Consider the following 12,378-nt stretch of genomic DNA (forward strand, 5'->3'; position numbering starts at 1 on the left):
CTTGGAGGGGGGTTTTCGTGCACTAGCTTCCCCCCTTGGTTTGCCTATGCTACATAATGATCAGAATAGGGGAATGACCCTAAATATCATGCCATCAACTGGTCAACCCTGCTGGAACTTTGTCTTGCCATACTAAATAATTGGGATTGGTACAGGGGAAGATCAGAGGGTAAAAGCACTGATGTGATAGGAATGTCACTGAGATACCTGCTGGAGAACCAAGTTTAAATCCCAGGGTCGGCTCTTTGTGATCTGGGATGGCACCAAAATAATAGATTATAGAATTGGCTGTACAGGGGAACTGTAATATAATAGCACCAATTTTGTATAGGGTAAAGAGGGTTTATATTGTTTCCTAATTGATACTTCTCTGACTATCTATAAAATCCTGTAGCCACAGGCTTCCAATTCTTTTGGCTACACCATTGATTTTTTTTAGGCAAAGAAAATGATCCATTTAGTGGCAGAGTCATATTTTTTTTTTTTTTAATGGACACTTCCCCAGTGCTTCACAATGTCTACAGGGCAGTATTCTTGTAAAAGAACAATGTACACTGGGTGAAGTAAATGAATGTACAGTGGCACTTTATGAGCATTAAATATCGCACGCGATCCAGTGATGATCTCTGGCTCACGATCAAAGGTCGAGGCACCGAAAAGGAGCACTGCCGAGAGTGTCTAAACTTTGTATATATTTGGCATGGAAACTTTATTGTTTAGAATGTTTGACAGTTCTGTGCACGGTGGAATAACAGAGGCAAGAAAGTTTAAATGGGAGAAGACTAAAACAAAGATTTGACAGGGTATATAAGACTCGGAAACAACTGTCAATTAGCCAGTGAGCTGCTTCCGTATTTACTTTTTATTTGGGCCGTGAACTTTTAAAAATGTGTTAATGTTCTTCTTATTGGACTCTTGTGCTCCTCCGAGGTTTTCATCGGACACTCCTGCTGTCGATGATCTACAGCACTCTGCTGTATAGGTACAAGAGATGCCATCCAATCTCACCAGTTTGATATAGTAGAATGTATGGCCCATTTATAATTTCCAAGCAAAATTAAATAATGTTTCAAAATCAAATGGACAGGATAGCATATCCAGTCACCCAATGCAATAGTGTACATTAAGTGAGTCATCAACCTACCTTCTACCACAGTGGTCAGGGAACAGGGGTAAATTACCCCAAATGGGGTAAAAATGAAATTCCTGTGGGTAATGCTGCCGATTCACATGCTGTTGGATTGTAGACCCCTTTAAATGGGAAATTGCTGTTGCACCAGAAGAGCCTCAAGGGTTGGCAGAGGCACTTCTTGAGCTTCGATGCAATAATGAAGCACGTATTGCATTTGAAAACAAAGCAGATCTGTCATATTTTTAGATGTCAACAGCTGCAAAGGCATTCAACATTGCACATGAGGAGGCAGTCAAAAAGTTGCTGCCTTTTCCAACAACCTACCTTTGCGAACAAGGATTTTCCACTCTAACGAACATAAAAACAAAGCAGAGAAATCGATTGGACGCTGAAGACTGTATCCAAATTGCTCTGACATCAAAATGCCCCAATATTGATGCTCTCGTATCAAAAATGAAGCAACATCATTTCATCCAAAACCTGAAGTTTTGAAGTTGAAGCTTTCAAAGAAATTTTGAATAGATTCAATAAAATTTTAAATTCCAATAATTAATAATATATGATTTCCTTCCTTTCAAATCAAGGGGGTAACGTCTGTGTATCTAAATATATTTGGGGGTAAAGGGAAAAAAAAATTTCCTGACCCCTGTTCTACCACATCACTTTGTTTGGAAAAGACTTTAGTGCCAAATAAGGTAAAACTGGTAAAGGGGAACTCCGCCTTTTAGAAGATTCTGTTGACAACGTAGGGTAGCCCTTGGATACAATAACAGATAGGCACATGTCTTTGCAATGGATACTATTTTATCTACACAACAGGTATAGCTAATGGCAACAAAAAAGAAACACTTCTGCCTTGACAATAGAATTCTTTGAAGGTAGATGCCACTACACTTTTGTACTTTTGTTTATTGTTCTGTACTGTTATACCCTGTATAGTCTACTGTTTGTACTATGTGCGGCGCTGCGGAAACCTTGTGGCGCCTAACAAATAAATGATAATAATAATAATACACCCTAATATCAATACCTGAAAAAAATCAGGAATCTGAATTCCATGGAAAACATTCCAAATGAGATACTTCCAATACCAGAGGATATATAAGGGGCATTGATAAAATTCTAGGTTTTTACAACTCTTAAGAGAAGTTTTTGAAAGTGGAATTTCCATTTTCTTTTTACACTCAAAATTACAGGATATGACTGATGAGAACGGATAGATAGAGCTAGGTTACTGCTGTTGAAAGACAGGAGCTATCATGTTACACTTGTAAATTAATTTACTACTTTGTTAATTTCATCATGACATATATTCGCTCATCCATGCTTTGCCTAGATTGTGAGCTTTTTTAGACTAGCCAGTTGTGTCCCTTTTCTCCCTTCCCAATAAAACCATGTGGGTTATTTTTCTGGGAGTGGTTGAATATGAAATCTTTATTAAAATATCATTCCGCCTTTGCGAGTTTCAATGTCCTCCCCTTTGCCCTTGATGCTCTCTATCTACTGTAATCTCACTCCTGCATCTCCAGATTGTGTGTAAAGCAGCTGCCTTGGGCAAGTCCACCTGTTCTGCAGCTAAGATTGGAGAGCAGGAGGTCTGGCGTGTCAGCGCTGGCTGACAGGCTGCCCACGGCGTGGGGGGAGGGCGAGCTTCCAGGAGATATAATGGGGGAGACAAGGGTGTGACACACACACACCAACCCATCTTGCTTCCCCTTTCTCCTCTTATTCCAAATATGTTGTTTTTTTAATCTTCTAAATTGTTATATTGTGAACAGGCCTTCAGCTGTTCACAGAAGGTTACGGGCTACACAGAGCCACTACTGTAACAGTGACCAGTGATTGGAATCTGCCAGTTCATCAAACGATTGATTATATATCTTAGTCATTATGATAAGACTAGTCCAGTAAAATCTATCATTACTATACATGGAGGGTGAAGTTATGCATCAAGTTCTTGTTTCTGTAAGGCTATCGCAGGCTTTACTGCTAGATATCTCTAAACTACAATGATAATCATGCCAGAAACTGAGTCAACGCACAGAATGGAAAAAAGTGGTTGAACTCTTGAATTCTTACTTCTTATAGTCTACAGAAAAAAAAACAGATTGTAGTTTTTATGGACTGAACAAGCATAAAAAAAATGGGTCTGGTGATTGAGAGACAAAATAAGTGTGAGATAGATGTTGCTAATTGACCAATTTAGTGGACAGATTTCTTAAATAATTAAGTACCATTTATTTATATAGTGCCACTAAATCTGCAATGCTATACAGAGAATATATGTCATTCACATCCGTCGTCCGTGTCCCATTGGAGCGTACAGTGTAAATTCCCCATACTTGCCACACTCTCCCGGAATGTCCGGGATTTCGCTTGAGTCTCACGGACTCCCGGGAGAGTGTGGCAATCTCCCGCAATTCTGCCCACTTCACTAGGAAGTGGGCAGAATTAGGTCCGAAATGCCGCAACTCACCGGGAATCGCTGTGTTTGGCCCCGCCCCCTGCTGTCAGATGACACGTTTGCGTCATTACGTCACGGGGACGGGTCCAAAATGACGCGCATTTTGGAGCCCCGCCCCCCATCACGGCCACCTCCCCCGGCAGGCTCCTGGAAGCCAACTTTCGAAAGTAGGCATGTATGAAATTCCCTAACACACAGCCAGATGTGTGAACCACTGAGCCACCATGCTAAATGTCCACTAGTTTTAATATATATATATATATATATATATATATATATATATATATATATATATATATATAATTATATATGAGAGAGAGATTTCATATTTATTTATTTTTGTTTTGCTTAACTATTATAGAGTACTTGTTGCCAACATACCACAGAGGCAGCCATTTTGTGAGCTGTGTAAATGTATAAGAAGGCAGCCTGACAATTCACTAAGAACCAGTGACATCACTGATATATGGGTTATAAGGCAGCAACATATTTGTTCAGCACACAAAATGGCTGCCTCCATTGTATTTCTCAAACCCGGCCGTCGGGGACGGCTAACCGTGCGTGTTCTCCAAGTGTAATCATTAGTGCCAACAGTGGGTGTCAGTCAGTAATGAATACATCGGTGCTCCAGCTAGGAGATGTGGAAAACAGGCTGGTGGCATTCCCGGGAGACTGGATTTCAGAACCGCTGGTGTAGTTGACAGGTTCGCTTTAAAATGAGATGTGTGAACACAACTCCTGGAGGATTGTGTGTTCCTAGAGGGCTTGGCTTCTCCTCAGGGTTTGTTTTGGTAAACTAAGAGTGTATTGTAACCAGCAGAACAACAGTATCACAAGAAAAACCATCCTGTGTGCCAGGAGTTACCTGTACTGGAGAATTCCAAAAATGTATTGTGCACGCTTCACAAGAAGCCTTTCTCTTTCAGTTTGTCGGGAAAGATTCTTAATTTACTTCCTGCTCAGTCATGACTACGGCAGAGATCTGTTCTATGCCACTGTTGATTATTGTGTTTTTAAAAAGTTACATATAGTTTGGTTTGTTTGTTGTTTTTTTGATGTTTTGTATTTTTTTGGAACATGTAAACATTGTTTTTGATTTTTTGTTTAGTGTTTTTGTTCAGTGTACTGGGATATTTTTGCATTCACATCATACAGCTTGTGCTGTCGAAATAAGTTTTATCTCTTATATTTTTGGTACTTGTTTTGAAAGTGGTTTTAGCTAAATTAAAAAGTGCTTTTCCTACAACATGAATGCTTCCTCTGTGTGTGCCTTATATTAGAAATCTCCAGTATATTCACATAATGTTGTTTTTCAGACTGGAACCAACCAGTCACAGTTTGTGATACTGTATTGCAGATGCTGATTGTCTTATATTCTTTTAGAATGCAGTATGGGAATAGATTAGGGAGGTAGAAAATGAATATGCTATAAAAAAAAAAAGCCATTTGCTAGGTAACTGGTTAAAACTTGCACAGACATATGGCAGCATGCAGTGAGAAACCTCTTAGGGGTAGATTTACTAAAGTTTCTAAAAAGGAAAAGTGGAGGTGTTGCCCATAGCAACAAAACAGATTCTAGCTATAGTTTTCTAGAGAAATGTTAGCTAGGATTTGATTGGTTGCTATGGGCAACTCTTCTTTTTTTTTTTTTTAGATGTTTGAGTAAATCCACCTCCTTAGGGATTTTCTGATTTAATTCAAGCCATTATAACATTCTGTGAAAGATAAGCCAATAACGGTCACCAATGTCTACAACAGATTATCCACTTTCCCCAGCACTTAACAATGAGAATACATTTAATAAACATTTAAGCTGTATAAGAAGAAAGATGTTCCATGTCACATTCCGTTTTTAATTGAGTCATGTATTTATATCTGTATTTGTTGGCATAATGGGTCCAATTTAAAGTCCAGAACAAAATTGTTCAGTGGTAGCCATTTTTTCTCTGCTGGTCTGGTCAGTGATGACAACCCTCTGAGAGATGGAACAGGTTTGCTGTATCCAAAATTACCTAGGACATTAAACAATGAATAATAAAAAAGTACAGCAACGTTTCTGTGCCTCAGCATAACAAAAGTGAATTTTTAGGGACTGACTCATTTAAGGAGAGCAAAGCATAAAAACAGAAGTAACTTTGCACCTGGGCAAAACCATGTTGCATTGGAGGGGGAGGTAACTTTAATATGTGGAGACAGAGTTATAGATTGGGTAGGGCATGTCCTAGATCTACTTTACATTTCAGTGTAAAAATCAAGCTATCAACTTATGTGCAAAATAATAAACTAATTTGCACCCCTTGCATTGTAACATGGTTTGCCCAGGATCAAACTTATTCCTTATTTTCGCTTTGCTCTCCTTTAAGACTCAGGCCCTTTAATGTATATTTCTTTTTACAGCTACAACTGGCACTTCTTAGTTCTGTAACTCAGTTTTTTAATTAAAAGTCAGCCTGTGTTGTGAGAGAGTATGTTGCTGTTAAGAACCTTGTTTGGTAATAATTGTTGATGTTTCATGCTCTGGTTTATTCATTTAAAAAGAGTATTCCAGATCCCAGGGAGTTCTCCACATGTGGCAGAAAAACCAGATGACAGAATCCTAGGGGTAAATTTTATCAAGCTGCAGGTTTGAAAAAGAGCAGATGTTGCCTATAGCAACCAATCAGATTCTAGTTATCATTTGTTTAGAACGTTCTACAAAATGACATCTAGAATCTGATTGGTTGCTATAGGCAACATCTCCACTTTTTCAAACCCGCAGCTTAATAAATTTACCCCTAGTGTTTTTACATTTTTGTTTTTAAAGTGACAGCCTGCACCCTGTGAATTTGTTTTAATTTTTAGGACCGGGTAGCAGTCAGATTTCAAAAGGTGTTTTTTTTCACTGAAGTTTTTATTAGATGTACTTTATGAACTCTCCTCTCTGGTACCGGTAGTATTTTTGACAGCTCTTAAAACTGTATCTGTGCTCTGTTATAAGGACGGCTGTGCCCCATCCCTGCCAGCGACTCCAATGACATGGACTCATTCCCCACCTGCTGCAGTCTGGCAGCCTGACAGACCCTCTCAATGTGGCTGAGGTCAACCTGTCCTTGTAGTCCAACTGCCCACCAGACTGCCTGTTCTGTGGCGCTGTGCGGGTACCCTGCGCTGTTGAAGACAATTGTTTGTTATTTTACTTTTGTTTTCCCCCGTTTGCTTCCTTGTTTGACGTTGTTCTCCCATGATGCATTGCTGCAAGCACAACAAATCATAACAATAAAATAATATGGTCGTCTGCAGGTTTGTTGTTAAACTAAAGTGAAGAATTGGTGAAGGTCATATAAAGGAGAATCTTTTTTTTTTTCTCTCAAGTCACTGTCTTTCTAAAAGTATTTCTAAACCCAATTTATACATTTACTAAGTTACACTGTGAATATTTGTCCGTACAACGCAGAACATCATAAAATAACTAAATATTTACTTTTGACAACTTTGGTGCCATTTTATGCTTTTCCTAAGTGTAATCGCTATTTTCCTCCGTAACGCTAATTTCAGAAAGAGTTGAACTGACAGGTTATTGTACTGGGAAATTTGAAGCCGCAATCAATTTCAAAGCTTTGTGTCAATTTCAGATATATTTTATTTTTTGTGTTGCAGCTGACTCCTTTTGGCTAAATGTATTGATTAATATACTTCATACTTACTGCCTTTTTCTTGTGTATATTATGCTGGACGTGTTTGTGTATATATTATGCTGGACACTGGACCTGCGTGTTGAACAGGGCACACAGTCATCCTCCTCAACATGAAATTCTTCACGTGTGTTTAGAATGTCTCACTTGTGTGCTTGCAATATTCTCCATAGATTTATTTAAGATCACTTAAATTGTCAGTATTATAAGGCATTTGAAAGGGAGCAGTATGTTTGTGAAGGACCGGTAAACATAAAATGTAAGTTGCTACAACAAACAAAAACTACTGGATATGAATAATAAATTAGCCGCCTCTAGGGATGCGCACGTTTCCGCCCATTGCGGTAAAGAATCTCCTAATTTTTCTGTGCACCTATAGGGAGTATGAGGGGGAAAATGAGCAGAGATTTCATCCTCAACATCACGTGGCGGTGTGTCCGTGGGCTGTTCCAGAGACACCGTCGTCATCATTTATTTAGTCATATAGCGCCACTAATTCCGCAGCGCTGTACAGAGAACTCACTCACATCAGTTCCTGCCCCATTGAGGCTTACAGTTCCCTAATACACACACACACACACACACACAGACACACACACAGACACACAGACTAGGGTCAATTTGATAGCAGCCAATTAACCTATTAGTATGTTTCTGTATAGTGGGAGAAAACCGGAGCATCCGGAGGCAACCCACGCAAACAGGGGGAGAACATACAAATTCCACACAGATAAGGCCATGGTCGGGAATCGAACTCATGACCCTAGTGCTGTGAGGCAGAAGTGCTAACCACTGAGCTACCGTGCTGCCCAACAGAATCTCCCCCTAAGTGTTAGAGCAGGGAACAGTGGCTTACACTCAACTAGGTAAAGACACATACAATTTTAAAGCATTATAATCCCCTTTCATAGTTTAGCAATGTAACACAGGTTTTTGCCTGTTGTATAAAGTACCTTTACCTCCTATATGGATAAATGTATATTTTGGATTTAGTGACCTATATCCCTTTCAACGAGAAAATGTACCACTTTTCTTGTAGGCTTTATTTTCAATGTAATCTGTGAATATTTAGGAAATCAGTTGGATATACAGTATTTCATTCTGTTCTGACTTTTATTAGACAAATGGGAGCTGCCATGTTGCTTTCTCAGGACAGCGGAAATAAAATCCCGTCAATTGACTCCAACTAAATAGTGGATTTATATTATTCGCAAATTGGTAGAATACTTGCTTGGCAATAATGTCTGTATGTCTCTGACATGTGAATTCCTTTGTTTTGTAGTTGGCAAGAAGTGTATTCTGTTCTTTTAAATATAGAATTTTGTGCACTAATCAACGCACAATAAAAACGTTTTTGGTGTATTGCACATAGATTAAAGTTTAACATAGCAGAAAACTTAAGAAAACATTGGTGTGTTCTGTTTTTTTCCTAAAATAAAAACTTATTTAATAAGACCTGTGGATCACTGCTAAGAAGGCAAAAGGCTTTTATTTACAAAACATTCATTGGGACTGGTTTCAAAGTAGTTAAACTAAACAAAAAGTCTTTAACCAAAGTTGTCAAACAGCCTGAGCTTCTTATTAATACCAGGTTAAAAATTAACATCACAATGGTAGTGTGTGGCCAGATTTGTCTGCTGTAAATAAACTTGTAGACAGCCTCATGTTGCAACTATACACTTGCTGATTACTTCATCCCAGATCTAGCAGATTGCCTGTCTTGTATATAAGACCAATGCCAACATTGCAGCAACTAGTCAAATGTAGCAGTGATATCGGTCAATTGGCCCCGGTATGGCAGCATGTGTGGGCCCCTAAACATGGCCAATGCCTGATATTAATCCATCAGATTATAATTGGACAAGTTATTACAGAATATTCCACTGATATTATCCATATTTGTGTCCTGGGGCCTGATTCATTAAGGATCTTAACTTGAGAAACTTCTTATTTCAGTCTCCTGGACAAAACCATGTTACAATGCAAGGGGTGCAAATTAGTATTCTGTTTTGTACATAAGTTAAATACTGACTGTTTTTTCATGTAGCGCACAAATATCAACTTTAAATTTCAGTGTACAAATAAGCTATCAAGTATTTTTGTGCTACATGAATAAACAGTCAGTATTTAACTTATGTGCGAAACAGAATGCTAATTTGCACCCCTTGCATTGTAACATGGTTTTGTCCAGGAGACTGAAATAAGAAGTTTCTCAAGTTAAGATCCTTAATGAATCAGGCCCCTGGTCATCGAACCATTGGATCGATCACACGTACTCTGACGATGATCACAGAATACCTATTAAGTAGAATATAGCATTATTCCATCTATGGGAATAACTGCACCCAAACCATTCCTGGAAAAAATGTGCACGGCAAATTTGTGAAACCACGAAAGCCCATTACTGTTGGAAACAATCACTTGCTGTGTGAAGTTCTCAAGGATGGCGTCGCATGTATACTCATCCGTTTTGTCAAAAACATGGTGAAGGATGATCCGTTTGACCATAATCCCATCCTTCACTGCTCAGTAGTCCATGGTCTGTGCTTTTTGCACTCGCAAACGTGTATAGCCAGGTTTAATGAGCAGTCTGTGCACTGAAATATACGATCTCGTACTTTGTAGAGTACCTGTTAGATGGCTGCTCACAACACATGTTGAAAATTACAATTGCCTGTTTTGCCTTGCGCAACATATTTAATGTTGAAAATTACAATTGCCTGTTTTGCCTTGCGCAACATATTTAATGCACTGATATCATGATTTTAGAGTATGCACTACCAGCTCTTTTGGTGACTGAAGCTCCTGCCAATTGCACACCAGCATTCGTCCCTCTTTCAAAGTTGCTGGGATCTCCTCTTGCAGCCATTATTATAGGCAACCAGGGCAGTCCAGCGTTTTTATACAGGACCCTGACCATGCAGGGATGTTGTTTGCTTATTTAACGCACGAGCCACACCTGTGTGGAAGCCCTTGGTTGCAATAGGTTTCATGTCCCTGGTCTACCTGAGCGTTAACGTTTTTAATTTTCTACAACCTGTAGATCGGGTTTTTTTTTAACATGTTGCAGAGTAGACGTTTGTGTGCCTGTATCGATTGTATAATTTCCAGCACTAGTCCTGGATGGTGAAGATTTGTCTGTAAATTTCCATCCCTGACCATGTGCTTCATTTTGACAGCACAATGCCATTTTTTTGTCCTGTATGTTAGCTGCAACAGTCATTAGTCTGCAAGTTTGAAAGTGAATATTGTTCAGTAAAATGATGCCATAATGGTGTCCATTACTCATTTATGTTTGGAGTTGTAGTGCGCCAATGTATGCTTTGTAGTCAGCCACAGTAAGCTGAATGTGTGTAGATCTAGCCGGATGTTATTTTAAAATAAGTAATTTTGGTACTTTTTAATTATAATGGTATCACATGAAACATGGACACTCCACCCAACTGCTATTCCAGGGATTTGGTTGTCTTGAATGTGCAGATAACCGACTCCTAGCCCCTCCCCCTCCCAGGAACTACATTGAACACTATTGGTGGACTGATGGCAACCAATCAGATTTTAGCTTTTTTTTTGGCACTATTTGTGACAGTGCTACCATCTGGTTTCTATGGGTTTTAGCACATTTGTACACATTACAGCATGTTATTGGATAAATCCCATTGTGTTAATTCTGATATGATATATATATATATTTTTTTTTTAACCTTACAATGACGCCCAAGAATCAGATGGTAGTTATGTGGATAACAGCGGTATTAAACTGCTTATTTATTACCCAGATGTAATTTAATTGTATTCAGTTTTAGGTGCTTTTTATAGCTGGTGTCATTAGCTGTTTATGTTGTCTTTGGTCCTAGGGTCACACATTAACAGAACCGTTTTCCTGTTTTGCAGAATTTTCTGAGTTCTCCTTAGCAGGGCGAGGCTTGGAGGAGCCTCTCCTTTCCCTCCTGTGCCAAGCATGGACCCCAATGGGTGGAGCGAAGCTGGCAGCCCAGCTGAGAGTACAGGGGACCTGGGAGACTCCATGGAGAAGAGCCTGGACAATGACGCAGAAGGAGTGTGGAGTCCAGACATAGAGCAGAGCTTCCAGGAGGCGCTGGCTATATACCCACCATGCGGGAGACGCAAAATCATCTTATCCGATGAAGGCAAAATGTATGGTGAGTTATCCCACACACACAATTTCTAGGGTGATCTTGAATTGTGTTCCTTTTTTTTTATTGCCATTTTTGTGTTTGTTTTTAGTATTTGCTTTTATGTTGTATACTCCATAGAAAACGATATCTGTGTGGCATGGACCTTGTATTTTCCCTTTTACGACTACTCTTGATACCTATGCTATTCTGAGAGTAGCTCCTGAGAAGTGGACTATTTCTTTAGGCAGAAGGTTGAGGTTTTCAGCCATCAAAATAAATCCCTGTACGGTGCTCTCCCCAGAAAATTTTGCCAGCCGGGTGGCATTAAGAAGTAGCCGGGTGGGGGCAGTTGTAATACTTTGCAATAATAATGAAAAAATGTTGAGAGGTTATTGCCCGCACCTGCCAGGACTGGTCAGACTGGTGGTCCGTGGTCTAATACACACTGCTGGCTGTAGTGCTCACATGGTGCCTGTTCTAATAGCAGAAACAATAGTTTGTTCTATTATAATAGGACTCTGTTGGGCTCCAAGAGCTGAGTGGCAACTAAAAACAGCCGGGAGGAGCACCCGGGAAATAGGTCCTGGGGAGAGCACAGCTGTAAGAGGTGGCTACATACTTTAGACATTTCTCCAACCACTTCTGACTTTCTACAGAGGAGCAATGTTCCTGTTGGTTGGACCTGCCCCAGTTTGCTGTGTGGGGTGATTCTCAGACCACATGCTTTCAGAACCACTTCTAGATTCTTGACCTAGAGCTTTGCGGTTTCTTTCTAAACTTGGGCCAAGAGTGGCCATTTCAAATCCAACCGGTTGGTCAGCCCCACATGCATGCAAGATGTGCGAAAACGAGGGGAATAATTAATTTCCCCATTACAAAAAATCCATAATATATCTATCCTTGGGTAGAGCATAAAATGCATATTCCACATATAATTACGTTATTTTGGTTATAAAATTCCCTAGTAGACCC

The 12,378-nt window shown here is 39.5% G+C and overlaps 1 protein-coding gene across 6 annotated transcripts in view; it reads left to right on the forward strand.

The window, feature by feature from the left end:
- Positions 1–12,378, forward strand: part of TEAD2 (TEA domain transcription factor 2) — a 69,995-nt gene that overhangs the window by 19,879 nt on the left and 37,738 nt on the right. For all 6 annotated transcript variants that reach the window (XM_075190647.1, XM_075190650.1, XM_075190649.1 and 3 more), the window contains one exon: positions 11,162–11,430. In XM_075190647.1, the coding sequence (XP_075046748.1) occupies positions 11,229–11,430 (202 nt within the window). In that variant the 5' untranslated portion in view covers positions 11,162–11,228. The remainder of the gene's footprint in view (positions 1–11,161; positions 11,431–12,378) is intronic.

Source organism: Mixophyes fleayi, chromosome 11 (genome assembly GCF_038048845.1).
Source record: "Mixophyes fleayi isolate aMixFle1 chromosome 11, aMixFle1.hap1, whole genome shotgun sequence".
Lineage (NCBI taxonomy): Eukaryota > Metazoa > Chordata > Amphibia > Anura > Limnodynastidae > Mixophyes > Mixophyes fleayi.